This window comes from Bombina bombina, chromosome 4 (genome assembly GCF_027579735.1).
Source record: "Bombina bombina isolate aBomBom1 chromosome 4, aBomBom1.pri, whole genome shotgun sequence".
NCBI classification, from domain to species: domain Eukaryota; kingdom Metazoa; phylum Chordata; class Amphibia; order Anura; family Bombinatoridae; genus Bombina; species Bombina bombina.
In genome coordinates this window covers 316,039,780-316,067,099 of record NC_069502.1, presented here as the reverse complement: position 1 = coordinate 316,067,099, position 27,320 = coordinate 316,039,780, and the positions used below count along the sequence as shown (strand labels likewise).

The 27,320-nt window shown below is 42.4% G+C and overlaps 1 protein-coding gene across 1 annotated transcript in view; it reads right to left on the bottom strand.

Annotated features, from left to right (window-relative positions):
• EIF2A (eukaryotic translation initiation factor 2A) overlaps positions 1–27,320 on the bottom strand; it is a 351,702-nt gene that overhangs the window by 50,037 nt on the left and 274,345 nt on the right. The window contains exon 11 of the mRNA XM_053710036.1: positions 21,362–21,472. Coding sequence (XP_053566011.1) covers positions 21,362–21,472 — 111 coding nt within the window. The remainder of the gene's footprint in view (positions 1–21,361; positions 21,473–27,320) is intronic.

The window sequence follows — 27,320 nt, the reverse complement described above, 5'->3', positions numbered from 1 at the left end:
CTGATAAATCGTCTATGGACAACTGTAAAAAACAGAAACAGTGGCGCCTCTGTTTCTGTTTTTTACAGTTGTCCATATAAGAAAATTACATCACTTGTGAAGTGAAGACTGAGAGCTGCCTTCTCCACTTTTCCCTTTCTCAGACGGACTTTATTTGGGACTTTTTATTTGCACCGTTTATATTGGACATCTTCCAGTACAACGTGTGTATGTTTATATATACATTTGCATTTTTATTTTATTATTATATTTTTTGATTTACATATCATATTAATTTTCCAATTAAGTTTATATGATTTTAACAATTTATATTCTATAGTAATTTTGTACTTTAGTTATGTTTTTATTTACATATGTGTTGATTATTACACATTCACACTAGGGCCACCCACACCACCTGTTAAGTAAGCGCCTCCTATAGGTTATCTGTGACACCCAGTCACAGAGTTTCCAGTTTGTAGTAATGATAAATCGTCTATAATTGACTTTGACAATTGGGGGTAATTAGCTCCAAATAAGTTATTCGGATCTGGGGTCAAGTTGATCCCTAGATATTTAAGCGTTTGAGTTTTAATCTTAAATTTGCATATGTTCGGGATTTGGCTTAATTCTGCTTGAGATAAATTTATATTTAGGATTTCGGATTTGTATGATTCAGGTGGAAGTTAGATACTTTGCCATAGTCATCAAACTCCCTCAGCACCTCCGGGAGGGAAGTTAGAGGGTTGGTAACGGACAGCAGAACATCGTCCGCGTAAAGCGAGACTTTATGTTCTTGGTCACCTATCTGTATTCCAGAAATGTTTTGGTTGGCGCAAATTTTTTGCGCCAGAATTTCAATCGAAAGGGCAAATAACAGGGGCGAGAGTGGGCAGCCCTGTCTTGTCCCATTTGAAATCTCGAAGGGTTCAGATAATATATTATTAACCTTAACTTGGGCGGTAGGTTTTGAGTAGAGGGCTAGGACTTTTTGTATGAAAGAGTGGCTGAAGTTCATCTTTGACAGGGCAGCCGTGAGAAAATCCCAGCTGACCCTGTCAAACGCCTTCTCGGCGTCAGTTGATATGAGTATAGAGGGGATATTATTGTGGCGGGCGTAATTTACGAGAAGGTTAGCTTTTATCGTGTTGTCCCTGGCCTCGCGGCCGGGGACAAAACCGACCTGGTCAGGGGAAACCAAGTGAGGTAAATATGCATTTAGTCTAGTGGCAAGTATTTTTGCGTAGATCTTTAGATCTACGTTGAGTAAAGATATTGGGCTGAAGTTCTCTGGGCGGTTGGGTGGTTTCCCAGGTTTCGGGATGGTGGTAACGTGCGCAAGTAGCATGGTTGATGGGAAATTTTGGGTGTGACCAATGTCATTAAATAGGGTTGCCAGGTGTGGTGATAAGATATCTTTGAATAGTTTATAATACTTGGCGCTAAAGCCATCAGGGCCAGGGCTTTTACCAGGACTTAGTTCCTCAATGGTTTTGGCTACTTCTCCTACCATTATGGGGGTGTCCAATGCTTCCCTATCCTTGTCTGATAGTGTCGGTAGTGTAAGAGAGTTTAAGTATCTCTCGATATTAGGGTGGGAGGGGCCTTTCTCTGTCGCCTGAGTTGTCACCTTCCCGTCTTTTAAATTATATAATTTCTGATAATAGGATCTAAGTGCTGCCGCTATTGAAGGGCTGTCTGCACAGGTTTGATTATTCTGGTTGAAAATAGAGTCTATGTGTGATTTTGATTGGGTTTTTTTTAATGCGCGTGCCAAGAGCCTATCGGGTTTATGCCCGAATTCGAAATACTTTTGTTGCATTTGTAGTGCTTTTTTTTTGTGATCTACGGAGTGGATGTCCTGTATCTCTTTTCTAGCTTGTTGTAGTGTTTTGTTAAGCGTTATATCAGAAGGCGTCTTTTTATGTTTGATCTCTAAGTCACGGATTTTAAGGAGGAGGGTGGAGTACCGAATTCTAAGCTGTTTGGAGTGTAATGCTTTTTGTTTGATCAGTTCCCCCCTCAGTACGCTTTTGTGAGCTTCCCAGACTGTAGGGCCTGGAACTTCCCCTGTGTTGTTGAGTTGAAAGTATTCTAATATCCTAGCCTCTATCTGCAATTTAATCGGTTGGTTGTTCAGCAAGAATTCATCAAACCTCCATATGAGAGGTCTATCTGGGATGGAGGGCCAATTTATTTTACATAGGACAGGGGAGTGGTCGGACCACGTCATGGGGAGTATTTGAGAGTCTATCACCCCCACCAAAGTCGATTGGTCAGTGAAGAAGTAGTCCAGTCTTGTGTACACGTTATGTGGATGGGAGTAGAAGGTAAAGTCACGTCTAGTAGGATAAAGAGTGCGCCATGTGTCATGAACTTCAAGTTCTTCAAGTCTGGAGTTGCATTGCCTAATAACCTTTTTAGAAATAGAGGCTGACATTCTGGACGTGTCCAAGACTGGATCTAGAGGAAGATTGAAATCCCCCCCAAGGATCAAAGCCCCTTTACGTAGGTCTAAAATTTTGTTGGTAAGTCTAGTCATGAAGCGGTTTTGTCCAAGATTAGGGAAGTAAGCGTTCACTAAGGTGACCAGTCTGTTAAATAGTACGCCAACAATAATCAAGAACCGACCCTCAGGGTCTCGTTCTATATGGATGGGTGAAAAAGGGGCGGAATGTTTAATCATGATTCCTACCCCATTCTTTTTTGACGGGCCCGAGGCAAAGTACGAATTTGGGAATTTAGGGTTGGTCCAGGATGGTTCCTTACCCCTTCGAAAGTGTGTCTCCTGCATAAAAATGACGTCACAATGTGTTCTGGTGGCATCTCTTATCAGATGTGATCGCTTTTCCGGTATGTTCAGTCCTTTAGTGTTTATAGTCAGCAGTGTGAGAGTGTGTGCCCCGTGTGGTGGCATGGCGAGGGAGAGGGGGAAAAAAAAAAAAGAGGGGGGGGGGAGGGGGAAGTGAAGTAAGGGTAGTGTGTTAAGAGGAGTGGGATATGGGAATGAGGTGAAAGAAGGTAGATCAGGTAAAGAGAGGGAGGTTGTGAAGAGGGGGTCAGGGGGATTGAGAGGGAGTTAAACACAAGCCCTAATAATAGGGGGTGTCCAGAAGGGTCAGGAAGTAAGGTATGCACTTAAGGGAGCCAACAGCCTTGACTCTCCTTACAGAAAGAGTGTAAAGGAAAATAAGAGAGTCTCAAAGAATGTGGGATAAGTATCCCTGTGCCTGATATGGTTAGAGAAAAAAAAAATCGTAGTTAATGAGGAGGAGTAGAATGTATTCAGGAGTAGAGAGAGTAGTACCTGAACAGCACATGAAGCATAACTAACAATTCCCCAGTTTCCAACTTAAAAAACAGTAAACATTTATCATCAGTACCTTCTATGAAATCACAGTACAAACAATATCAAAATCAGGGTTGTAAAACAAATTAAAAGACATTAAAGATCGAAGGTCTAATATAAAGAGAATTCAACATAACCTAGATGGTTCCCCTGTTTGGTTACTATCTGCAAATGTTCCCCATGAGAATTTTTTACTCCCATGGAGGGAGGCCCAAAATGATAAGTTATAGCCTTCCTGTCTAATATGAGTATTCAAACCGGTATACAGGTAACCTCCTAGCTCAGCTGTCTCTCACCCAGACACCGCACAGAGTTCCCCATATTAATCAATTAGGTGCAGAGGGGGGAATCCCCAGGGCCGGTGATCCCCACCTCTGCTAATGCTCGATATACTATTTGCAATCTACTGGGAGTAAAGGAATTAAAGTAATTAGTAAGAAACAAAGGACATGTGGGCCTGAAGTCCTATTGTATAGTGCTACTTGGGGGGTCATAGCTGTTTTCCCATCTTAATGCCTAATCAATAACAGCCTTGAAGTGATCTCTGAGAGGGGGCTCAGGGTAAAGAGCAACTCCCCTCAAAGCGTACCAGGGGATCCAAGGCCAGGGCCTCAGGTCTCCTGAGCTATAACCAAAAGTTGACATATTTTAATTAGAAATTTTATATTTATGTGAGATTACTGTTATAAGACAGGTTAGCTACTAGTGGCTCTGATGAGTTGATCCTTAAAAACAGTATGTCCTGGGGGGAGAAAAGCATAATAACCAGAAATGAGAAAAAATATAACATAACAAAAGCATAACTTATCTGATTTCAATATAAAACATATTGGAATTGTTCAGCTGGTATCAAGTACGTGTCCTGTACAGCAAGTGTTATTTGTTCCTACTGGTGTCCGATGGGTCGCGAGCACTTTGGCGGGGAGCCTCCCCGTCAGGAATAGGAATGTCCAAGTCCAGTATGTTGCAAAAATCTGAGAGGTCCGTCTGGCTCTTATAGATGGCCTGTTTCCCATTGCGAGTGGCTATAAGACACACAGGAAACCCCCACTTATACTGGATTTTGTTGTGCTGGAGAACACTGGTAATAAACCTAAGGTCCCTTCTTTTTTGTAGGGTGATCTGACTTAAGTCCGAAAAGACCTGAATAGCTATACCAGCGTGGGTGAGGTCTTTGATGGTGCGGGCCCTCTGAGCAATGGTGCCTTTGTCTTTATAGCTTAAAAATTTAACAATAATGTCCCTCGGAGGAGCTTTGGGGGAGGGTTTTGGCCGGAGTGCCCGGTGCGCTCTTTCTAGTGGGATATCAGGGGAGCTTGGTGTCCCTTTGATGGTGCGGAAAAAGTCTTGCAAATAGCCCTCAATGGCCGTATTATTCACTGATTCCGGCACCCCCCTGATACGAAGATTATTCCTTCTCCCCCTATTATCTAGATCTTCTACTCTAGACAGAAGGAATTGTATGTCACCCTCTTGCTCAAAGGCTCTTTGTGTGTTAGAATCAGCTTGGGCCTGTAAGGTGTTCTGTTTAGTCTCTAAGGAGTTAACCTGCTGGCTAATTTGTTGGAAATCTTTCTTTAAATCGCCAGAGACCTCATCTCCACTAAAACAACATTAATGTCTGCCTTAGAAGAAATTACATTTAAGTCACCCCTTGTAAGAGGTTCTTGGGGCTGCATGTCAGATAGAACATTTGAGGTGCTCGCTGGTGAGGGAGCCTGCTCAGTGGTTTCAGTGAGTGGTTGATCAGAGCAGGTGCTAGGCATTTTCAAAAAATTTGTCAGACTGGTACTTTTAAGGCTCTTGTCACCTTTATTGTGTTTTCTATTAGACATGATCCAAGAGCTTTCATAAGCTGAAATAAAAAGATCTAGGATGTCACCCAATAGCTGGGTACAGTGTGTTCTAGTGTCTTCCTGCGTGCTATGTGCAATGCTTTGCACTGTAAGATATATGTCCCACACTGAGGCCTTTTATATTTTCCAGCCGTTGTCTGAGCTAGTCCCTGCAAACCCCAATTAATTGATCTAGGTACTGGTAATGGGATGTGTTCTGTTATGTCACTGCGTGATAATAAAAAAAAAGTCTCTTTGAAGTTTCTAAGAGAACACCCGTGGGCCCTGATGTAATAAGGCAAGATTGGGCCGCCACGTGTGTGAGGCTCCTAGCTGCAATACTTGCCCCACCAAATGCTTAAGCGGCTTTCCCCTCTTACCAGCTCCTTGCTATCTGGGACGCTTGATCGTCGCCTCCACACTTCGGCCGCTGCGTCCAATGTCAGGGCCCTATAAGAGGAAGGATCCGATGCTGTCTGTTCGCGTGGTCGCTGCAGTTGATGTCCGGCGGGAGGCCGCCCAGCGTCCCACCTCCAGGTGATGTTGTCTCAGCGGTCGGGTGCAGGGCGAGGGGTATCTCCGCAGCTGAAAACATAAATTGCCAGCCGGTTTACGCAACCGTGAGGCTTGTGTGGTGCAAGGTTAGAGTAGGCCGCAGTCTTCCGTGCTAGAAAATCTCCGCCAAATGCTCCAATAGTTGTAGGGATCTCATGTAGGGATTAATATCGCTCCTGTTCTGTGTTCATCGTAGAAGTTTAGAGAGATTCCTTCATGCTATTTAGTTATAATCCGGCACAGGGCTTAGGAGCCAGAAATTAAGCGGCCATGTCCCTGCGTGGCCAGGCTCCGCCCCCCTACAATACAATTTTTAACAAAACCATGATTTAGAGCTGTCGGTAGGGGAAACTGCAATGTATTTTAAAGGTACTTAACTAAAAAAAAAATGTAATCCCTTAAAATATTTTATTTATAAGAACAGCACTGCAACATACATTCATTATTCATTTTAGAAAAAAACCCTAGGTGTTAGGGGCGGACTGAATAACAATAACATCTATAATAAAATTCTAATTCAGAAAGGTAAGAGTCACCAATTTAAAACTAATGTCCAAATAATTATTATGACCAGTTCATATGTTCCAAGGTCGCTCTTCTTTAGATTAAAAAACTCAATTTCCAACACAGAAAAGTACAGAAGGCGCCTCCTAGTGCAATCACCCAAAGCGGCTACCGGTTCAGGATACACAGGAGTCGTGCCTCCGATTAAAAACTTTTATTGAAAATTAAAAAACACCCGCTGTGGGTGATTACCCCTACCTGGAGCCTGCGTATTCAGAACCGGTACTCGCTGTGGGTGATTACCCCTAACTGGAGCCTGCGTATCCAGAACCGGTACTTGCTGTGGGTGATTACCCCTTCCTGGAGCCTGCGTATCCAGAACCGGTACTTGCTGTGGGTGATTACCCCTTCCTGGAGCCTGCGTATCCAGAACCGGTACTCGCTGTGATTATCCCTACCTGGAGCCTGTGTATCCTGAACTGGTACTCGCTGTGGGTGATTACCCATACCTGGAGCCTGTGTATCCTAAACTGGTACTCGCTGTGGGTGATTACCCTTACCTGGAGCCTGTGTATCCTGAACTGGTACTCGCTGTGGGTGATTACCCTTACCTGGAGCCTGTGTATCCTAAACTGGTACTCGCTGTGGGTGATTACCCTTACCTGAAGCCTCTGTATCCTGAACTGGTACTCGCTGTGGGTGATTACCCTTACCTGGAGCCTGTGTATCCTAAACTGGTACTCGCTGTGGGTGATTACCCTTACCTGGAGCCTATGTATCCTAAACTGGTACTCGCTGTGGGTGATTACCCTTACCTGGAGCCTGTGTATCCTAAACTGGTACTCGCTGTGAGTGATTACCCTTACCTGGAGCCTGTGTATCCTAAACTGGTACTTGCTGTGGGTGATTACCCTTACCTGGAGCCTGTGTATCCAAAACTGGTACTTGCTGTGGGTGATTACCCTTACCTGGAGCCTGTGTATCCTAAACTGGTACTCGCTGTGGGTGATTACCCTTACCTGGAGCCTGTGTATCCTAAACTGGTACTCGCTGTGGGTGATTACCCTTACCTGGAGCCTGTGTATCCTAAACTGGTACTTGCTGTGGGTGATTATCCTTACCTGGAGCCTGTGTATCCTAAACTGGTACTTGCTGTGGGTGATTATCCTTACCTGGAGCCTGTGTATCCTAAACTGGTACTTGCTGTGGGTGATTACCCTTACCTGGAGCCTGTGTATCCTAAACTGGTACTTGCTGTGGGTGATTACCCTTACCTGGAGCCTGTGTATCCTAAACTGGTACTTGCTGTGGGTGATTACCCTTACCTGGAGCCTGTGCATCCTGAACTGGTACTTGCTGTGGGTGATTACCCTTACCTGGAGCCTGTGTATCCTGAACTGGTACTCGCTGTGGGTGATTACCCTTACCTGGAGCCTGTGTATCCTAAACTGGTACTTGCTGTGAATGATTACCCTTACCTGGAGCCTGTGTATCCTAAACTGGTACTTGCTGTGGGTGATTATCCCTACCTGGAGTCAGTGAGCTGGGACACTGAAAGTTCCCAGACTGTGTGAATTGGCACAATCGAGTCCGGCTTTATGAGTATGAATGTTTATGCACTGAAATTGTTTGGAGCTGCATATTACAATATAGCACTAGGAGGTGCCTTCTGTTCTTTTCTGTCTTTCTTTATTTATTTTGCATGCTTTAGCTGTAAAATAACCTCTGAGAATTGTATTTATTCCAGTTGCTCCCAGAGGGTGGCTACAGCTCAAATTGTTATTTAATTTTTCTCATATATAAAACACATGTCCAGTCTCCCCTGCCATTAATTATTTTACGGTGAATTATCAATGCTACTGCTCATGACAAACAAAATCATTGGAAGAAAATTAGGTTGTCTATGAGTGGGTAATATTGTAGGACAGAAAACAGCTGCCTTCTATCATCTATAGTCTGTAAGCCTGTAATGATATGGAGGTTATAAATATAAGCATATTATTATGTAAGTATATATGTGTGTGTGCGTGTGTGTGTGGGGGGGGTTAAACTGTAATTTATTAAATGAGCATAATCAGTGCTAAATCACCTTAATAAAGGAACAGTAAAGTCCCTACTAAAGTCAAAATTAAACTTTCATTATACACATAGAGCATGTGATTTTAAACAAATTTGCTTTGTTCCCTTGATAACCTTTGTTAAGAATAAAGCTAGGTAGGCGGACAGAAGCTCAGGAGCATGAACATGTTATAAGAAGTTTGTAACTATGTATAACATTGCTGCCAGATGGCTAGAGATACGTGCACGTACCTGAGCTCAAGTAGGATCACTCTTTAATAAAAGATACTAAGAGAATCGAGCAAAAACAAAATTTTTGCTTACCAGATAAATTCCTTTCTTTCCTGGCAGGGAGAGTCCATGACTTCATTGATTACTGTTGGGAATATCAACACCTGGCCACCAGGAGGAGGCAAAAACACCCCAGCCAAAGGCTATAAATATATCCCTCCCACTTCCTCTACCCCCCCCCCCCCCTCCAGTCATTTGGCAGAGGGAACAAAGAAAAGCAAGAGAAACATTAGGGTATAGAGGTGCCAGAAGAATAATAACAGGGAAGCTGCATAAAAAAATATTACGGCGGTGTCGTGGACTCTCCCTGCCAGGAAAGAAAGGAATTTATCTGGAAAGCATAAATTTGGTTTTCTTTCCAAAGGCAGGGAGAGTCTAAGCCTTTATTCATTACTGTTGGGAACCAATAACCAAGCTCCAGAGGACACTGAATGAAAAAACGGGAGGGCAAAAAGAAAAGGCGGACCCTAATCTGAGGGCACCACAGCCTGTAACACTTTTCTCCCAAAATCTGCCTCCGCAAAAGCAAAAACATAAAATTTATAGAACTTTGAAAAAGTATGTAAGGAGGACCAGGTAGCCGCCTTACAAATCTGATCCATGGAAGTTTTATTCTTGAAAGCCCAGGAAGAAGAAACTGCTCTAGTGGAATGAGCCGTTATCCTCTCAGGAGGCTGTTGTCCAGCCGTCTCATAAGGATGATACTTCTCAGCCAGAAAGATAATGAAGTCGCAGTGGCCTTCTGACCCCTGCGCTTACCAGAGTATAACACAAACAAGGAAGAGGATTGCCTGAAATCTTTAGTAGCCTGAAGATAGAATTTTAAGGCACGTACAACGTCCAGATTGTGGAGCAAACGTTCCTCGAGGAAGAAGGATTAGGACAAAGGGAAGGAACAACAATTTCCTGATTGATGTTGTGATTCAGGACTACCTTAGGTAGGAAACCTAACTTAGTACATAAAACACTGTAAAGAGAAAACTCAGAGACTCTGCGAGCTGAGGCGATATCCAAGAAAAACAAAACCTTCCAAGATAGAAGCTTAAGATCAACAAAATGCATAGGCTCAAACAGAGCCTGCAGCAAAACATGAAGAACAAGGTTGAGGCTCCAAGTAGGGGCAAAAGGTTTAAATACAGGCCTGATTCTAGCCAGAGCCTCAACAAAGGACTGCACGTACGGAAGATCCACTAATCTCTTATGAAAGAAATGAATTTATCAGGTAAATTCTTACATAAATTATGTTTTCCTTCCCCAGGATAAGAAGGCGAGAACTAAGGGTCGCCAATTTTCACGTTATGCGCGGTGACGTCACGCCCAATGACGTGATGATGTCACCGCACAACTTTATTTAAAATTCACAATGTTAAGTATAGGAGCAGGGGCATGCTGCTTAGAAGCCTGTATCTCAGGCATCTAAGCAGCTACAGACCTCCAAGACCCACTGTTGGAAAGGTAATCACCTAACCTTTCCAACAGTTGAAGTCTTGGGGATCTGGGAGAAAAAAAAAATATTTAAAAAAAACTTAAAACAGCTTAGCACCCAGGTGGGAAAGTGCTTTGCACTCAAAGGGTTTATATAAGGAGAGTCCACGGCTTCATTCCTTACAGTTGGGAAACTTATACTCAAGCTCTAGAGGACACTGAATGAAAACGGGACAAAAAGAGAGGCGGAACCCTAATCTGAGGGCACCACAGTCTGCAAAACCTTTCTCCCGAAGGCTGCTTCAGCAGAAGTAAAAACATCAAACTTGTAAAATTTAGAAAAAGTGTGTAAGGAGGACCATGTAGCCGCCTTACAAATCTGATCCATAGAGGCCTCGTTCTTAAAAGCCCAAGAGGAAGCCACTGCTCTAGTAGAATGAGCTGTAATTCTCTAAAGAGGCTTATGTCCCACTGTCTCATAAGCTAAGCAGATAACACTCTTTAACCAAAAGGACAAGGAAGTCGCAGAGACCCTCTGCCCCCTACGCTTCCCAAAATAGACAACAAACAAGAAAGTAGTTTGAATAAAATCCTTAGCAGCTTGAAGATAGAACTTCAAGGCTCGAACCACGTCCAAATTATGAAGCAAACGTTCCTTCAAAGGAGGAGGATTAGGACACAGAGAAGGAATCATAATCTGATGATTGATGTTGCGGTCTGACACGAGCTTAGGGAAGAACCCTAACTTATTACGTAGGACAGCCTCAGAATTGAACACCAGATATGGAGGCTCACATTGCAAGGCGACAATCTCAGATACTCTGCGCACAGAAGCAATAGCCAGTAGAAAAATAACCTTCCAAGATAAAAACTTAAAGGGACACTGAACCCAAATTTTTTCTTTCGTGATTCAGATAGAGCATGCAATTTTAAGCAACTTTCTAGTTTACACCTAATATCAATTTTTCTTCGTTCTCTTGCTTTCTTTATTTGAAAAAGAATGCATCTAAGCTATTCTTTTGGTTCCGTACCATGGAAAGCACTTGTTTATTGGTGGGTGAATTTATCCACCAATCAGCAAGAATAACCCAGTTTGTTCACCAAAAATGGGCCGGCATCTAAACTTACATTCTTGCATTTCAAATAAAGATACCAAGTGAATGAAGACAATTTGATAATAGGAGTCAATTAGAAAGTTGCTTAAAATTGCATGCTCTATCTGAATCACAAAATAAAAGATCTGGGTTCAGTGTCCCTTTAATGTCAATTTCATGCATAGGCTCAAACGGAGCCCACTGCAAAACCTTAAGAACAAGGTTCAGACTCCAGGGAGGAGCCTTAGATCTGAACACGGGCCTAATCCTAATCAGAGCCTTAACAAAAGACTGTATATCTGGAAGCTCCGAGAGCCTCTTGTGCAGTAAAACAGACAGGGCCGAAATCTGTCCCCTCAGGGAACTGGCAGAAAGACCTTTCTCCAGTCCATCCTGGAGAAACGATAGGATTCTGGCAACCTTAACTTTATGCCAGGGGAATCCACGCTCTTCACACCAGAATAAATAGGTTCTCCACACCTTATGATAGATGCGACTAGTAACCGGCTTACAAGCTTAAATGAGAGTATCAATAACTCTCTCAGAAAAACCTCTCTTGGCTAGGACTAAGCGTTCAATCTCCACGCAGTCAGCCTCAGAGAATCTAGATTTTGATGAACAAAAGGACCTTGTTCCAGCAGATCCCTGCGACAAGGTAACTTCCATGGAGGAGAAGGACATCCCCACCAGATCCAAGAACCACGTCCTTCGCGGCCACGATGGAGCAATCAGTATCACTGATGCCTGCTCCTGCTTGATGCGGGCCACTACTCGAGGAAGGAGTGGTAACTGCGGTAAAAGAGAAATTAGATTGAACCTCCAAGGCACTGCTAATGCATCTATTAGCTCCCCGCCTGAGGATCCCTGGACCTCGACCCATATCTGGGTAGCTTGGTATTGAGACGAGACGCCATGAGGTCTATCTCCGGCGTCCTCCACCTGTAGCATATCTCCACAAACACTTCGGGATGGAGAGACCATTCCAACGGATGAAAGGATTGTCTGCGGATAAAATCCGCTTCCCAGATGTCCACACCCGGAATGTGGATCGCTAACAAAAAGCTGTGGGCTTCTGCCCACTCCAGAATCTGAGACACTTCCCTCATTGCTAGGGAGCTTCTCGTTCCACCCTGATGGTTGATGTAAACCACCCAGGTTATTTTGTCTAATTGGAATCTGATAAACTGGGACAAACCCAGAGGAGGCCAAGCCTTCAGAGCATTGAAGATTGCTTGAAGTTCCAGAATGTTGATCGGGAGGGAGCGTTTATCCTGAGACCACAGGCCCTGTGCTTTCCTGGCACCCCAAACAGCTCCCTATCCTGATAGACTCGCGTCCGTAGTCACAATCTCCCAGGATGGTCTTAGAAAGGATGTCCCTCGGGACAGATGATCTGGACAGTCACACCAAGAGAGCGATTCTCTCGACCGGTTGTCCAGGGACATTTGTTGAGACAGATCCAAATGATCGCCGTTCCACTGCCTCAGCATGCACAGCTGCAACGGTCTGAGACGGAACCTGGCAAAGGGAATTATGTCCATGCTGGAGACCATGAGACCAATTACCTTCATACACTGAGCCACAGATGGCCTTAAGAAGGTCCGGAGGGCAAGACATGCCGATGCTAGCTTGCAACGTCTCTGGTCTGTTAGAAATATCCTCATGGATATGGAGTCTATTATAGTACCCAGGAATTCTACCCTGGTGCTTGGAATCAGAGAACTCTTTTCTAAGTTTATCTTCCATCCATGAGATCAAAGAAGAGAGAGAAGAGATACCGAATGGTCCTCCGCCAGACGAAAAGATGGTGCTTGTACCAGAATATCGTCCAAATAGGGAGCTACTGCTATATCCCGGGTTCTGGCAACAGCCAGAAGAGCCACAAGAACCTTCGTAAAGATTCTTGGAGTAGTAGCTAGACCAAACGGAAGTGCAATAAACTGGAAGCGTTAGTCCAGGAACGCAAACCTTAGGAACTGGAAGTGATCCTTGTGGATTGGCACATGAAGGTAAGCATCCTTCAGATCTATAGTGGTCATGAACTGTCCTTCCTGAACTAGACGAAGGATGGAACTTATAGTCTCCATCATGAACGAGGGGACATTTAGAATCTTGTTTAAGCATTTCAGGTCCAGAATCGGGCGGAAAGTTCCCTCCTCCTTTGGGACCACAAACAGGTTTGAATAGTATCCCAAACCTCTTTCTTTGATAGGAATCGGGACAATGACCCCTAAGGAGGACAGATCACGCACCCCAGAAAGGCTTTCCTCTTTTCTGGCTTTGAAGACAGGCTTGAAAGGAGAAATCTGCCCTTGGGTGGTTGAGATTTCAAACCTATCTTGTATGCCTGAGCTATGACCTCCAGGACCCATGGATCCTGCACGTCCCTGAACCAAGCGTCTGAAAACAGCAACAGTCTGCCTCCTACATGATCCAGCGCCGGATCTGGGGCCGCCCCTTCATGCCGACTTGGTCTCGGTGGGCTTCTTGCTCTGCTTGGATTTATTCCAGCATTGAGCCGGCTTCCAAGTACTCTTAGCTTGCTTGGGCTTAGAGGAGGACTGTTGTTGTTGGGATTTCTCAGAACGAAAGGAACGAAAATTAGAGCCTTGTCCCTTAGACTTGTTCTTTTTATCCTGCGGTAGGAAGGCACCCTTTCCCCCTGTAACCGTGGAGATAATGGAGTCCAGGCCTGGACCAAATAACATTTGTCCCTTAAAAGAAAGGAAAAGGAGTCTCACTTGATGACCCCTGGACAGGAGAGCTATGTTTAACCTTTCGCTTGCGCTTGGCAGGACGAGGTAAAGCACTAAGAGCCTCAGACACCACCATTTTTAACTGCACGGTAAAGTCTGATGGTAAAAGGCTCCCTCCAGATGGAGGATCAGGCATGCTACCGGAAGCTGCATGTGATGAGGGAGATGACTGATGGGTATGCACCTCACGGGATGGCGCGTCCTCAGAGGTGGACAGCTCAGTGGTACTAAAGGGGTTAACCTTCTTAGACATAATAACTTTGATGATGCATGTGGAACATAGATGAAAGGGTGGGCATACCAAGGCCTCCTCAAAATATAAACAGGAATTACTATTTGGAATAGAGGGAGTACACTCAAGAATATCAGAGTTCTCCATAGTTTGCACTAATGACAGGACACAGAATAAAAACGATCTTTTTATTTCTCACAAAAACGGCACCTTTATACTCCCAATGCCTGGGGCACACACCACCTCCTAGACTCAGCCAAACAGAAACGTCTTCTCCAACAGCTAGCTCAGTCAAGAAAGAGGAAATGAAAGTGGGACCACTCCCGGTCACGTGGTGTGCAAGGCAGGACAGCCCCTGCTATGAGAAAAAGCGCACCAAGCTACAAGCTGCCCAGTGTTCAAAGTGAAAGTAAAAAAGCCTGTGTGTTCCAGCCACCTAACAAACAGTCTATGAGCCCAATGAAATTTTACACATAAAACCAAAAACATCACATTTGATTAATCCCCACTGTTCAATAACCTGTCTCAGGAGATATTAACCCATGATTCAATTAAGATAAAAGGTGTCACACTGTGAGCCTGTCTTCAAGCATTTTCAACATATGTAAAAATTGAAAAGATCTTACCAGAATCCATGCTGTGGAACAGAAACACAGTCTCTCAAGTGTGACAGTCTTGTAGCATCGCTCCTGATATGGACTTGAGTGAAGGAAAAGCAGGCAGTGTAACTCGTCAACACTGATTGCTTAAGGGGCTGTTAGCAGGCAGTCTGGATGGATAAGCAGAAAGACTCTCCCTGCAACTCCAGACTGACAAGACTATTTAAAACTCCATTCCCATATCAAAGGGCAGATACCCCTCCTAAGGAACAACTCCAAAATCTGCTGACTCTTCTCTGCCATCCTCCTGTGATGAAAGGCAAAGAATGACTGGGGGATAGGGGGAAGTGGGAGAGGTATTTAAGCCTTTGGCAGGGGTGTCTTTGCCTCCTCCTAGTGGCCAGGTTCAGTATTTCCCAACAGTAAGGAATGAAGCTTTGGACTCTGCTTATATTAAAGAAATAAATTATATTTTCTTTCCTATGACATGGAGAGTCCACAATGTCATTCCAATTACTAGTGGGAACCAATACCCAAGCTAGAGGACACGGAATGAACAGGGAGGGAGAACAAGACAGGCAGACATAAACAGAAGGCACCACCACTTGAAGAACCTTTCTCCCAAAAGAGGCCTCAGCTGAGGCAAAAGTATCAAATTTGGAAAAATTGGAAAAAATATGCAGAGAGGACCATGCTGCCGCCTTGCAAATCTGTTCCACAGAAACTTCATTTTTGAAAGCCCATGAAGAGGAGACAGCCCTAGCTGTAATTCTCTCAGGTGCTGCTGTCCAGCAGTCTCATATGAAAAACAAATCATACTTCTCAACCAGAGGGAAAGAGAAGTAGAGGTGGCCTTCTGAAGACTGGCGAAAATCCTTAGTAGCCTGAAGGTAAAAATTTAGAGCGAGCACAACATCCAAGTTATGCAACAGACGTTCCTTATGAGAAGGATTAGGACAAATAGAAGGAACAATAATTTCCTGATTAATATTTCTATCCGAAACCACATTAGGGAGAAACCCCAATTTAGTACGAAGGACCGCCTTATCCGCACGAAAAATTAGGTAAGGTGAATTGCACTGTAGAGCCGAGAATTCAGAAACTCTGCGAGCAGAAGAAATAGCAATGACAACAAAACTTTCCAAGATAACAACCTAATATCTACAGAATGCATAGGCTCAAACGGAGCCTATTGCAAAACTCTAAGAACTAGGTTAAAGGGACAGTCAACACCAGAATTTTTGTTGTTTAAAAAGAAAGATAATCCCTTTATTACTCATTCCCCAGTTTTGCATAACCAACACTGTGATAGAAATACACTTTTTACCTCTGTGATTACCTTGTATCTAAGCCTCTGCAAACTGCCCCCTTATTTCAGTTCTTTTGACAGACATCCATTTTAGCCAATCAGTGCTCACTCCTGGGTAACTTCACGTGCATGAGCTCAATGTTATCTATATGAAACTCATGAACTAATGCCCTCTAGTGGTCAAAATGCATTCAGATTAGAGGCAGTCTTCAAGGTCTAAGAAATTAGCATATGATCCTCCTAGTTTTAGCTTTCAACTAAGAATACCAAAGAACAAAGCAAAATTGGTGATAAAAGTAAATTGGAAAGTTGTTTAAAATTACATTCTCTATTTAAATCATGAAAGTTTTTTTTGGACTTGACTGTCCCTTTAAGGCTCCAAGGAGGAGCAACAGGTTTAAACACAGGCCTGATTCTGACCAGGGCCTGTCAAAAAGATTGAACATCTGGCACATCCGCCAGACGCTTATGTAAAAGAATCGATAATGCAGAAATCTGACCTTTCAGAGAACTGACTGACAACCCTTTCTCCAGACCTTCCTGGAGAAAAGACAAAATTCTAGGAATCCTGACCCTACTCCAGAGAAGCCCTTCGATTCACACCAATATAGGTATTTGCGCCATACCTTATGGTAAATTTTACAAATAACAGGCTTGCGAGCCTGAAGCCATGTATCAATGACTGACTCAGAAAACCCATGCTTAGCAAGAACTAATCGTTCAATCTCCATGCAGTCAGCTTCAGAGAAACAAGATTTGGATGGAGGAAAAGACCCTGAGTTAGAAGGTCCTTTCTCAGAGGTAACCTCCAAGGAGGACTTGAGAAGAAAAGTAACTAGCGCCCAGGACTGATATCTGCTCACTATAAAGAAGACCCCCTAATAGGTCTAAAAACGGAACAATGCAACAGGATATATAGGAGCGCCAATGGCTAAGATATACCACAGGAAATAGGAATAATCTCCAATTGTTTCTCTTAGAATTAAATTATTCAAATGTCAAACGGATATATTTATTATATAAAAACAATATGATTCTGATCTCCAGATTCATAAAAATGTAAATAAAAACAAAAAACACATATAAAAATACATATAATAACAGTGGATGACAAATTAAAATACAGCGAATGACAAATATTTTGTGTTATATATTGTGATCCATAATATGGTTTATCTGTTAGTTTAAGGATTCCAATATATTTTCATTTGATTTTCGATTTATCACGGCGTTTATTATATGATTTTATATTAATCATCACATTTTGTACCACTTGTATTAACTGTTGACCTATAAAGTGGGTCTCTTATCACTACAATAGTGGTCTTATCACTTATTGATAACACTCTTTGAGTTATTATTATATCATTTATTGGACACTAAGTTAATTTGTACACTTATTTGATAAATTCAATTAAGTACCAATTTGTTTCGCAATACACATTTGTGTATATACTAGAGGGTCTTTAGGAGGACTTACTAACAAAAACACCGTACCAATAGATATTGGTTATCCAGTTAAAATAACTGGATTAGATTTAATTTTTAATTTGTCATTCGCTGTATTTTAATTTGTCATCCGCTGTTATTATATGTATTTTTATATGTGTTTTTTGTTTTTATTTACATTTTTATGAATCTGGAGATCAGAATCATATTGTTTTTATATAATAAATATATCCGTTTGACATTTGAATAATTTAATTCTAAGAGAAACAATTGGAGATTATTCCTATTTCCTGTGGTATATCTTAGCCATTGGCGCTCCTATATATCCTGTTGCAACCTCCAAGGAGGAACCTCACTAGGTCTGCAGACCAGATCCTGCGAGGCCATGCAGGAGCTATTAGAATAACAGACACTCTCCTGTTTGATACGAGCAATGACTTTTGGAAGGAGCGCAAGCGGAGGAAACAGGTATGCTAGACCGAAATCCCAAGGAACCCACCAGAGCATCTGTCAGAGCGGTCTGAGGATCTCGACCTTGAACCGTACCTTAGAAGCTTGTCGCTCTGACGAGATGCCATCAGATCCAACTCTGGCATCCCCAACTCGAGGGTTAACCTGGAGAACACCTCCGGATGGAGAGTCCATTCCTCTGGATGAAAGGTCTGTCTGCTCAGAAAATCCGCTTCCCAGTTGTCCACCCCTGGAATGTGGATGGCAGATAGAAGACAATTGTGAGCTTCCGCCCACTGAATAATCCAAGCCACCTCCTTCATGTCCAAGGAACTCTGAGTTCCTCCCTGGTGGTTGATGTAAGCCACTGAGGTGATGTTGCCCGACTGGAATCTGATAAACCGGGCTAAGGACAACTGAGGCCAAGCCATCAGGGCATTGAAGATTGCTCTCAACTCCAAGATGTTTATAAGGAGAGACGACTCCTCCCGAGTCCATAGGCCCTGAGCCTTTAATGAGTCTCAGACTGCACCCCAGCCTAGCAGGCTGGCGTATGTGGTCACAATCACCCAGGAGGGTCTCCGGAAGCATGTGCCCTGAGACAGATGATCGTGAGAAATCCACCACGAGAGTCTGTTGTCAACTGATACAATCTATCCTCTGAGACAGATCCGAATGGTCTCCGTTCCATTGTCTGAGCATGCATAATTGCAGAGCTCTCAAATGGAATCGAGCAAAAAGAATGATATCCATGGAAGCGACCATCAGACCAATTACCTCCATGCATTGAGCCACTGATGATCGAACAGTAGACTGTAGAGAGAGGCAAGAGGAGAGAAGTTTGGATTTTCTGATCTCCGCCAGAAAAATCTTCATAGATAGGGAATCTATGATGGTTCCTAAGAAACACACCCTTGTAGCTGGAACAAGGGAACTCTTCTCCAGATTCAGTTTCCATCCGTGGGAACGTAGAAAAGACATCAAGATTTCTGTATGAGCGCTTGCTATTTGAAAAGATGGCGCCTGAACCAATATGTCGTCCAGATAAGGCGCCACCGCAATTCCCTGGGACCTGTCAACTGCCAAGAGCTGTGTAATGATCTCCGACACACGGTTTGGAACAGGACCAACTTCACATCCTCTTTTGACAGAGGCAAAGAGAATGACTGAGGGTTATGGGTAGTGACACTTAACTGCTCTGCTGGGGTGCTCTTTGCCTCCTCTTGCTGGCCAGGAGTGAATATCCCACTAGTAATTGGAATGACGTTGTGGACTCTCCATGTCTTAGAAAAGAAAAATATATGAATTTTGTCTGTATTAGGTAATCACTGTGGTAACAGTAAACACATTGCAATAAAAGTGTAGCTACCCATGATGACAATGTAGTAAGGTGATCACAGTAACAGCAGTGGTCACTTGGTCATTTTTAATACTATTTATTAAAATCTAAGCAAAATTATACTTTAATTATTGTTTTTGTAGCTAGCAAAAAATAAAACGCGCAAAACTGGCTCAGCACTGGGGTGTAAAAAAGGCTTAGCAGTGAAATAGTTAAAGGGACATTATAGTCAATCCTTTTGTTCTGTGGGAAAGTACACATAAAAAGCACTTTATACTTTAGAACAAAGCAAAGCTACATTATTCATTTCAAAATAAATATATAGCTGCAGTCTTTATACAGCTTCTAATACAGGTAGAATTACCCAAATCCAAACTTGAATAATTTTTTTAATAAAATACTAAAAAAATAAAATTTTCCCCTTCCTGTAAGTCACAATCTCCTCTGCCTGTGTCTTTAGTTTTATTTTTGTGCTCTAAAATGCAAATAATAGTCTATATTTATTTAATGAGTAAAAAAATAAATAAAAAGAAGTTCTCCAAAAAGGGACCACAAAAGTAAATGTCCATATACAATTAGATACACATTGCACAAGAGTCTTAGTAGTAAAAGTAAGAATGTTTATTTGATATACATAAAAAATTGAAATGAGGAGCAAACTCACATTGAAGCAATGAAACAATGTGAGTTTGCTCCTACTTTCAATGTTTAATGTAATGTGCAAGGTGTTTCTAATTGTATATGGACATTTACTATTGTGGTCCCTTTTTAGAGGTAGCGACATCAGAGAACCGGGTGTTTTCTTGGCGTTGATGCAAGAAGGCGCTCTCTCCTGAATAAAAGGTATCTTTTATACTCTCTCTTTTGTACCTCTGGATCCCATAACCTACATTTTTCTCTATATATTTATTTAAAACAACAAAGATTTACCTTTCTGATTACAGTGCTGTACTATCATTCTGATACTAGGTATACAAAAGTATTAAAATGATATAAAACTACATTTAGGTTGCACGTATAAGCTGTATTATGACATGTAAATATTGCCTAAATGGCATAAGATGATGTCGTTTACACTTGGTCCCACCCCTTCTCCAAACTGTCCCATTTTTTAGATCCAGACCTTTTCCGGTCCAAATCAGTTTGGATAAAGTTTTTTTTTTACCTGTATGTGTTTAATTCCCTTAGTTTAAATAGTATTTGTTCATTTTTTTTTTACACAAAAAAATTTAAAATTTTTAGCAATACTTCTTCCTTACAGCTTTTAATTAAAATATTTGTGAGTTCATTTAAACAAGAATTTTGCTCTGCTTGTTCAAAGTGTTTAGTCCATTTAGGCTCTTTTACTGAGATTGGGCGAGTAGCAAAGGAGCATGGGTTTGACTATAATTAAAAACTTTTTGTAGGGGGTTAAACACATAGTAAAACAAAGGAATCTGTTTTTTAAAATATACTATAACTAAATATAGCATTCTATTTTTACACTTGGATGACAGTTAAAGGGACATTAAACAGTAAATAAAGCAAGATAGAATGATGCATTCAAAGAAAAGATTAGTCTGAGAATAACATGTAGATGTATTTTTTAAAGTTTCATTGGCTGTTTAAATATTGACAAAATAATTGTAAAGTTTTAGTGTTTATAAAACAATGGGAGCTGCTATGTTGTAACTTAGGTTAACTTCTCCTGCTGTGGCCAATTAGGGACAGTTATAAAAAGGTCACTAGAATGTGCAGCCAATGGCTGTGTGAAATATAACAGTGGTCTGCACTTCCATTTCTAACAGGAACTGAAAAACATACAATTTCAGAATGAAATTACATGAAAAGGGGACAAAATGAATAATGAACGTATATTGCAGAAGTTTTTTTATATAAACAATTTTATATTCTCATCGCAAAGTGTTTAATGTCCCTTTAAAATCAAAAAGGTGACAAAAACCTAAAATAAAATGGATACAGAAATCAGAAAATAAAAATGTGTCTACAGTACTTATAGCACAGAAGTACAAGAAGCTGGTTAATTTAGCTTTTACAAAAAAATATTTTAGACAGAATAAATTTCAAACCGTGTTGATGATATAGATTAAAGGATTTTGCAGGAAGTCCTACTAGGGTCAGAATTCTACTTTAATACCTGTTTTGCAGCTTTTTTTGCTTCTCTCTTTTTTTGGTTCTTCAGTGCAGTTTTAGATAAGGGTTTCTCTGTAAACTGGGGCTTCATGCTCTGTGGTGGTTCTTCTTCATGCTGAATAATATAAAAATACGGACTTGCATAAGTAAAATATTTTTGTCACAGTAACTTATTTAGCATAAATCTGAAATACAAACATATATGCATTCAGTGCTTGGCAAATACATTCAAGACCCCATAACAGAATCAGCCAAAATGATGACAAAGTGATAAGTTAAAACCTCATAAAAGTATTCTGAAGACAAACCCCCACCTCACTATTAGATGACACTGCTAAATGCTTTTACATCATCCAATGATACTTCATCACCTAATTTAAAAGCTGTCACTAGGAAAAAGTAGATATGTATAAAATCACATACTCCTTAAAGAAGCTTCCTCAATGGTTGGTGCAAACTAGGAAGACACAAAAGTGATGCACTAATTCAAGGCTTAAAACCCCCCTCACTCATGGGTACACATGATAAATGGGTCTATACCTGTGCACCACTATATCAGAGGAAATAACTGCTGCATGGGACAGTATTTGAAAGGGAGCTGTAACCACCACCATTCCATCAACTACAATTGCCATCATATCTGACGAGGTTCAAGGCATGAAATGTTGCAGCAACCCTCAAAATGAGAGCTGCCGTTCTGTTCTATGCCGAGCTGTTTTATAACTCCTGGAGCAGCTCTGTGCAATGTTACTGCGTCATATGTGATACCAGCACAAAGTGTATACCCTAGATTTTAGCTTCCTGGGCAAAATGGCTTGGCCAAAAGCGTCACTCGTTATATGGTGCCCATGCAGCTCGATGTAGGTTAGGGACATTTAAAAGCACAGATAGTGGCTGTAAGATGGTTGTGCAAACATACGAACAGGGAGGTGAGAGGAAACGCAGATGAAAGAATGTGTAAGGGTATGGGAAGCTGCCCTTCAACAATTAGTGCAACATCTAACACTGTGTAGTGGTCCACTAGCGGATGTAACAGGGAAGAGAGCGAGACACAGATTAAAATGTACTGGGGTCTAGGAATCCAATTTTAGGGTATGACTAGTTTATTTTTATTGAGGTGCCAAGGATAATAGAGTCCTGTAAAAAAGTAAAGCATATGAGGAATGCTGGTTTAAAGGGTGTCTCTTTATTACTTAAAGGGACAGTAAACCTTAAAAATAATGTTATATAATTCTGCACATAGTGCAGAATTATATAACATTATTTAGGTGCTATAGCCATAAAATCATTTTTTACCTTTTAAAATGTAAAAATGTCAGCCTTTTACAGACCCGCTCTCTGCTCTCTGCTGAGCGGGTCTGTAATATTCAGTCAGCGCATCGGGCCAGCTGTATAGTCACAGCCCGGCCCGATCGCGCCATAAGACTAAGTGCAGCTCGCTCCTGTCACAGGAGCGAGCTGCACTTATTGCTATGGCGCGGTCGGGCCGGGCTGTGACTATACAGCTGGCCCGATGCGCTGACTGAATATTACAGACCCGCTCAGCAGAGAGCGGGTCTGTAAAAGGCTGACATTTTTACATTTTAAAAGGTAAAAAATTATTTTATGGCTATAGCACCTAAATAATGTTATATAATTCTGCACTATGTGCAGAATTATATAACATTATTTTTAAGGTTTACTGACCCTTTAAGTTATAAAATGTACTTCTGTTGAAGTTAAACTACTTTCCATGAGAGCCTCAGGAGTGGAAAGCTTTTGTTTTTGTAAATTATACACTCCGTCTGAATGATGAAAGTTTCATTTTTCACTTCTGTGTCACTATAAGGGAACCAGGTACAACATAAAAAAAACATTTATTTTCTGAGAAAGAAAATATTCTATATTAACTTTTCCCATTGAATAGATAACAGGTAAATTAAATAGAAGCTATGTGGGGTTTGATATAAATAAAACAACAATAAAGCTATAAAAACATAATTTATGCTTACTTGATAAATGTATTTCTCTTGTGGTGTATCCAGTCCACGGATCATCCATTACTTGTGGGATATTCTCATTCCCAACAGGAAGTTGCAAGAGGACACCCACAGCAGAGCTGTCTATATAGCTCCTCCCCTCACTGCCATATCCAGTCATTCTACCGAAAACAAGCAAAGAAAGGAGAAACCACAGGGTGCAGTGGTGACTGTAGTTTAAAATTAAAAAATACCTGCCTTAAAATGACAGGGCGGGCCGTGGACTGGATACAACACAAGAGAAATAAATTTATCAGGTAAGCATAAATTATGTTTTCTCTTGTAAGGTGTATCCAGTCCACAGATCATCCATTACTTGTGGGATACCAATACCAAAGCTAAAGTACACGGATGAAGGGAGGGACAAGGCAGGTACTTAAACGGAAGGTACCACTGCCTGTAAAACCTCATTTTTAAAGGCCCACGTGGAAGCCACAGCTCTAGTAGAATGAGCTGTAATCCTTTCTGGAGGCTGCTGGCCAGCAGTCTCATAGGCTAAGTGGATTATGCTTCTTAGCCAAAAAGAAAGAGAGGTTGCCGAAGCCTTTTGACCTCTCCTCTGTCCAGAGTAGACAACAAACAAACAGATGTTTGACGAAAATCTTTAGTAGCTTGTAAGTAAAACTTTAAAGCACGAACCACGTCCAGAAAAAGTGTAAAAGACGCTCCTTCTTTGAAGAAGGATTAGGACACAAAGACGGAACAACAATCTCTTGATTGATATTCTTATTAGATACCACCTTAGGTAAAAACCCAGGTTTGGTACGCAGAACTACCTTATCTGCATGGAAGATCAGATAAGGAGAATCACATTGTAAGGCAGATAACTCGGAAACTCTACGAGCCGAGGAAATAGCTACCAAAAAAAGAACTTTCCAAGATAAAAGTTTGATGGAATGAAGAGGTTCAAACGGAACCCCCTGAAGAACTTTAAGAACCAAATTTAAGCTCCAAGGTGGAGCAACAGGTTTAAACACAGGCTTGATTCTAACTAAAGCCTGACAAAATGCCTGAACGTCTGGGACATTCGCCAGACGCTTGTGCAAAAGAATAGATAGCGCAGAAATCTGTCCCTTTAAGGAACTAGCTGACAATCCTTTCTCCAATGCTTCTTGGAGAAAAGATAATATCCTGGGAATCCTGACCTTACTCCATGAGTAGCCCTTAGATTCACACCAATAAAGATATTTACACCATATTTTATGATAGATTTTCCTGGTGACAGGCTTCCGTGCCTGAATTAAGGTATCAATGACTGACTCGGAGAAACCACGCTTTGATAAAATCAAGCGTTCAATCTCCAGGCAGTCAGCCTCAGAGAAATTAGATTTGGATGGTTGAAAGGACCTTGAAGTAGAAGGTCCTGTCTCAGTGGCAGAGTCCATGGTGGAAAGGATAACATGTCCACCAGATCTGCATACCAAGTCCTGCGTGGCCACGCAGGCGCTATCAAGATCACTGATGCTCTCTCCTGCTTGATTTTGGCAATCAGACGAGGGAGCAGAGGAAACGGTGGAAACACATAAGCCAGGTTGAAGGACCAAGGCGCTGCTAGAGCATCTATCAGCGTTGCCTTGGGGTCCCTGGACCTGGATCCGTAACAAGGAAGCTTGGCGTTCTGGCAAGACGCCACGAGATCCAGTTATGGTTCGCCCCAACGAAGAACCAATTGTGCAAACACCTCCGGATGGAGTTCCCACTCCCCCGGATGAAAAGTCTGTCGACTTAGAAAATCCGCCTCCCAGTTCTCTACACCTGGGATATGGATAGCTGATAGGTGGCAAGAGTGAATCTCTGCCCAGCGAATTATCTTTGAGACTTCTAACATCGCTAGGGAACTCCTTGTTCCCCCTTGATGGTTGATGTAAGCCACAGTTGTGATGTTGTCCGACTGAAATCTGATGAACCTCATTGTCGCTAGATGAGGCCAAGCCTGAAGAGCATTGAATATCGCTCTTAGTTCCAGAATGTTTATTTGAAGGAGTGACTCCTCCTGAGTCCACGATCCCTGTTCCAGACTGCACCCCAACCAAGAAGGCTGGCATCTGTCGTTACAATTGTCCAATCTGGCCTGCGAAAGGTCATACCTTTGGACAGATGGACCCGAGATAGCCACCAGAGAAGAGAATCCCTGGTCTCTTGGTCCAGATTCAGTAAAGGGGACAAATCTGTGTAATCCCCATTCCACTGACTGAACATGCATAGTTGCAGCGGTCTGAGATGTAGGCGTGCAAACGGCACTATGTCCATTGCCGCTACCATTAAGCCGATTACTTCCATGCACTGAGCCACCGAAGGGCGAGGAATGGAATAAAGAACACGGCAGGAATTTAGAAGTTTTGATAACCTGGACTCCGTCAGGTAAATTTTCATTTCTACAGAATCTATCAGAGTCCCTAGGAAGGAAACTCTTGTGAGGGGGGATAGAGAATTCTTTTTCTCGTTCACCTTCCACCCATGCAACCTCAGAAATGCCAACACTATGTCCGTATGAGACTTGGCAATTTGGAAGTTTGACGCCTGAATCAGGATGTCGTCTAAATAAGGGGCCACTGCTATGCCCCGTGGCCTTAGGACCGCCAGAAGCGACCCCAGAACCTTCGTAAAAATTCTTGGGGCTGTAGCGAACCCAAAGGGAAGAGCTACAAACTGGTAGTGCCTGTCTAGGAAGGCAAACCTGAGAAACCGATGATGATCTTTGTGTATCGGAATGTGCAGATAAGCATCCTTTAAGTCCACTGTAGTCATGTATTGACCCTCCTGGATCATAGGTAGGATGGTACGAATAGTCTCCATCTTGAATGATGGAACTCTGAGGAATTTAAGATCTTTAGATCCAAAATTGGTCTGAAGGTTCCCTCTTTTTTTGGAACCACAAACAGATTTGAGTAAAATCCCTGTTCCTCCTTTGGGACTGGATGGATCACTCCCATAACTAGGAGGTCTTGTACACAGTGTAAGAATGCCTCTCTCTTTATCTGGTTTGCAGATAATTGTGAAAGGTGAAATCTCCCTTTTGGGGGGGAAGCCTTGAAGTCCAGAAAATATCCCTGGGATATAATTTCCAACGCCCAGGGATCCTGAACATCTCTTGCCCACGCCTGGGCGAAGAGCGAAAGTCTGCCCCCTACTAGATCCGTTACCGGATAGGGGGCCGTTCCTTCATGCTGTCTTAGAGGCAGCAGCAGGCTTTTTGGCCTGCTTACCCTTGTTCCAGGTCTGGTTAGGTCTCCAGACCGTCTTGGACTGAGCAAAAGTTCCCTCTTGTTTTGCATTAGAGGAAGTTGATGCCACACTTGCCTTGAAGTTTCGAAAGGCACGAAAATTAGACTGTTTGGCCCTTGGTTTGGGCCTATCCTGAGGAAGGGCATTTTTCCTCCAGTGATATCAGCAATAATCTCCTTCAAACCAGGCCCGAATAGGGTCTGCCCCTTGAAGGGAATGTTAAGTAGCTTCGATTTTGAAGTAACGTCAGCTGACCATGATTTAAGCCATAGCGCTCTGCGCGCCTGGATAGCAAAACCAGAATTCTTAGCCGTTAGTTTAGTCAAATGAACAATGGCATCAGAAACAAATGAGTTAGCTAGCTTAAGAGTTCTAAGCTTGTCAACAATTTCAGTCAATGGAGCTGTATGGATGGCCTCTTCCAGGGCCTCAAACCAGAACGCTGCAGCAGCAGTGACAGGCGCAATGAATGCAAGGGGCTGTAGGATAAAACCTTGTTTAATAAACATTTTCTTAAGGTAACCCTCTAACTTTTTATCCATTGGATCTAAGAAAGCACAACTGTCCTCGACAGGGATAGTAGTACGCTTTGCTAGAGTAGAAACTGCTCCCTCGACCTTAGGAACTGTCTGCCATAAGTCCCGTGTGGCGGCGTCTATTGGAAACATTTTTCTAAAAAACAGGAGGGGGAGAGAACGGCACACCTGGTCTATCCCATTC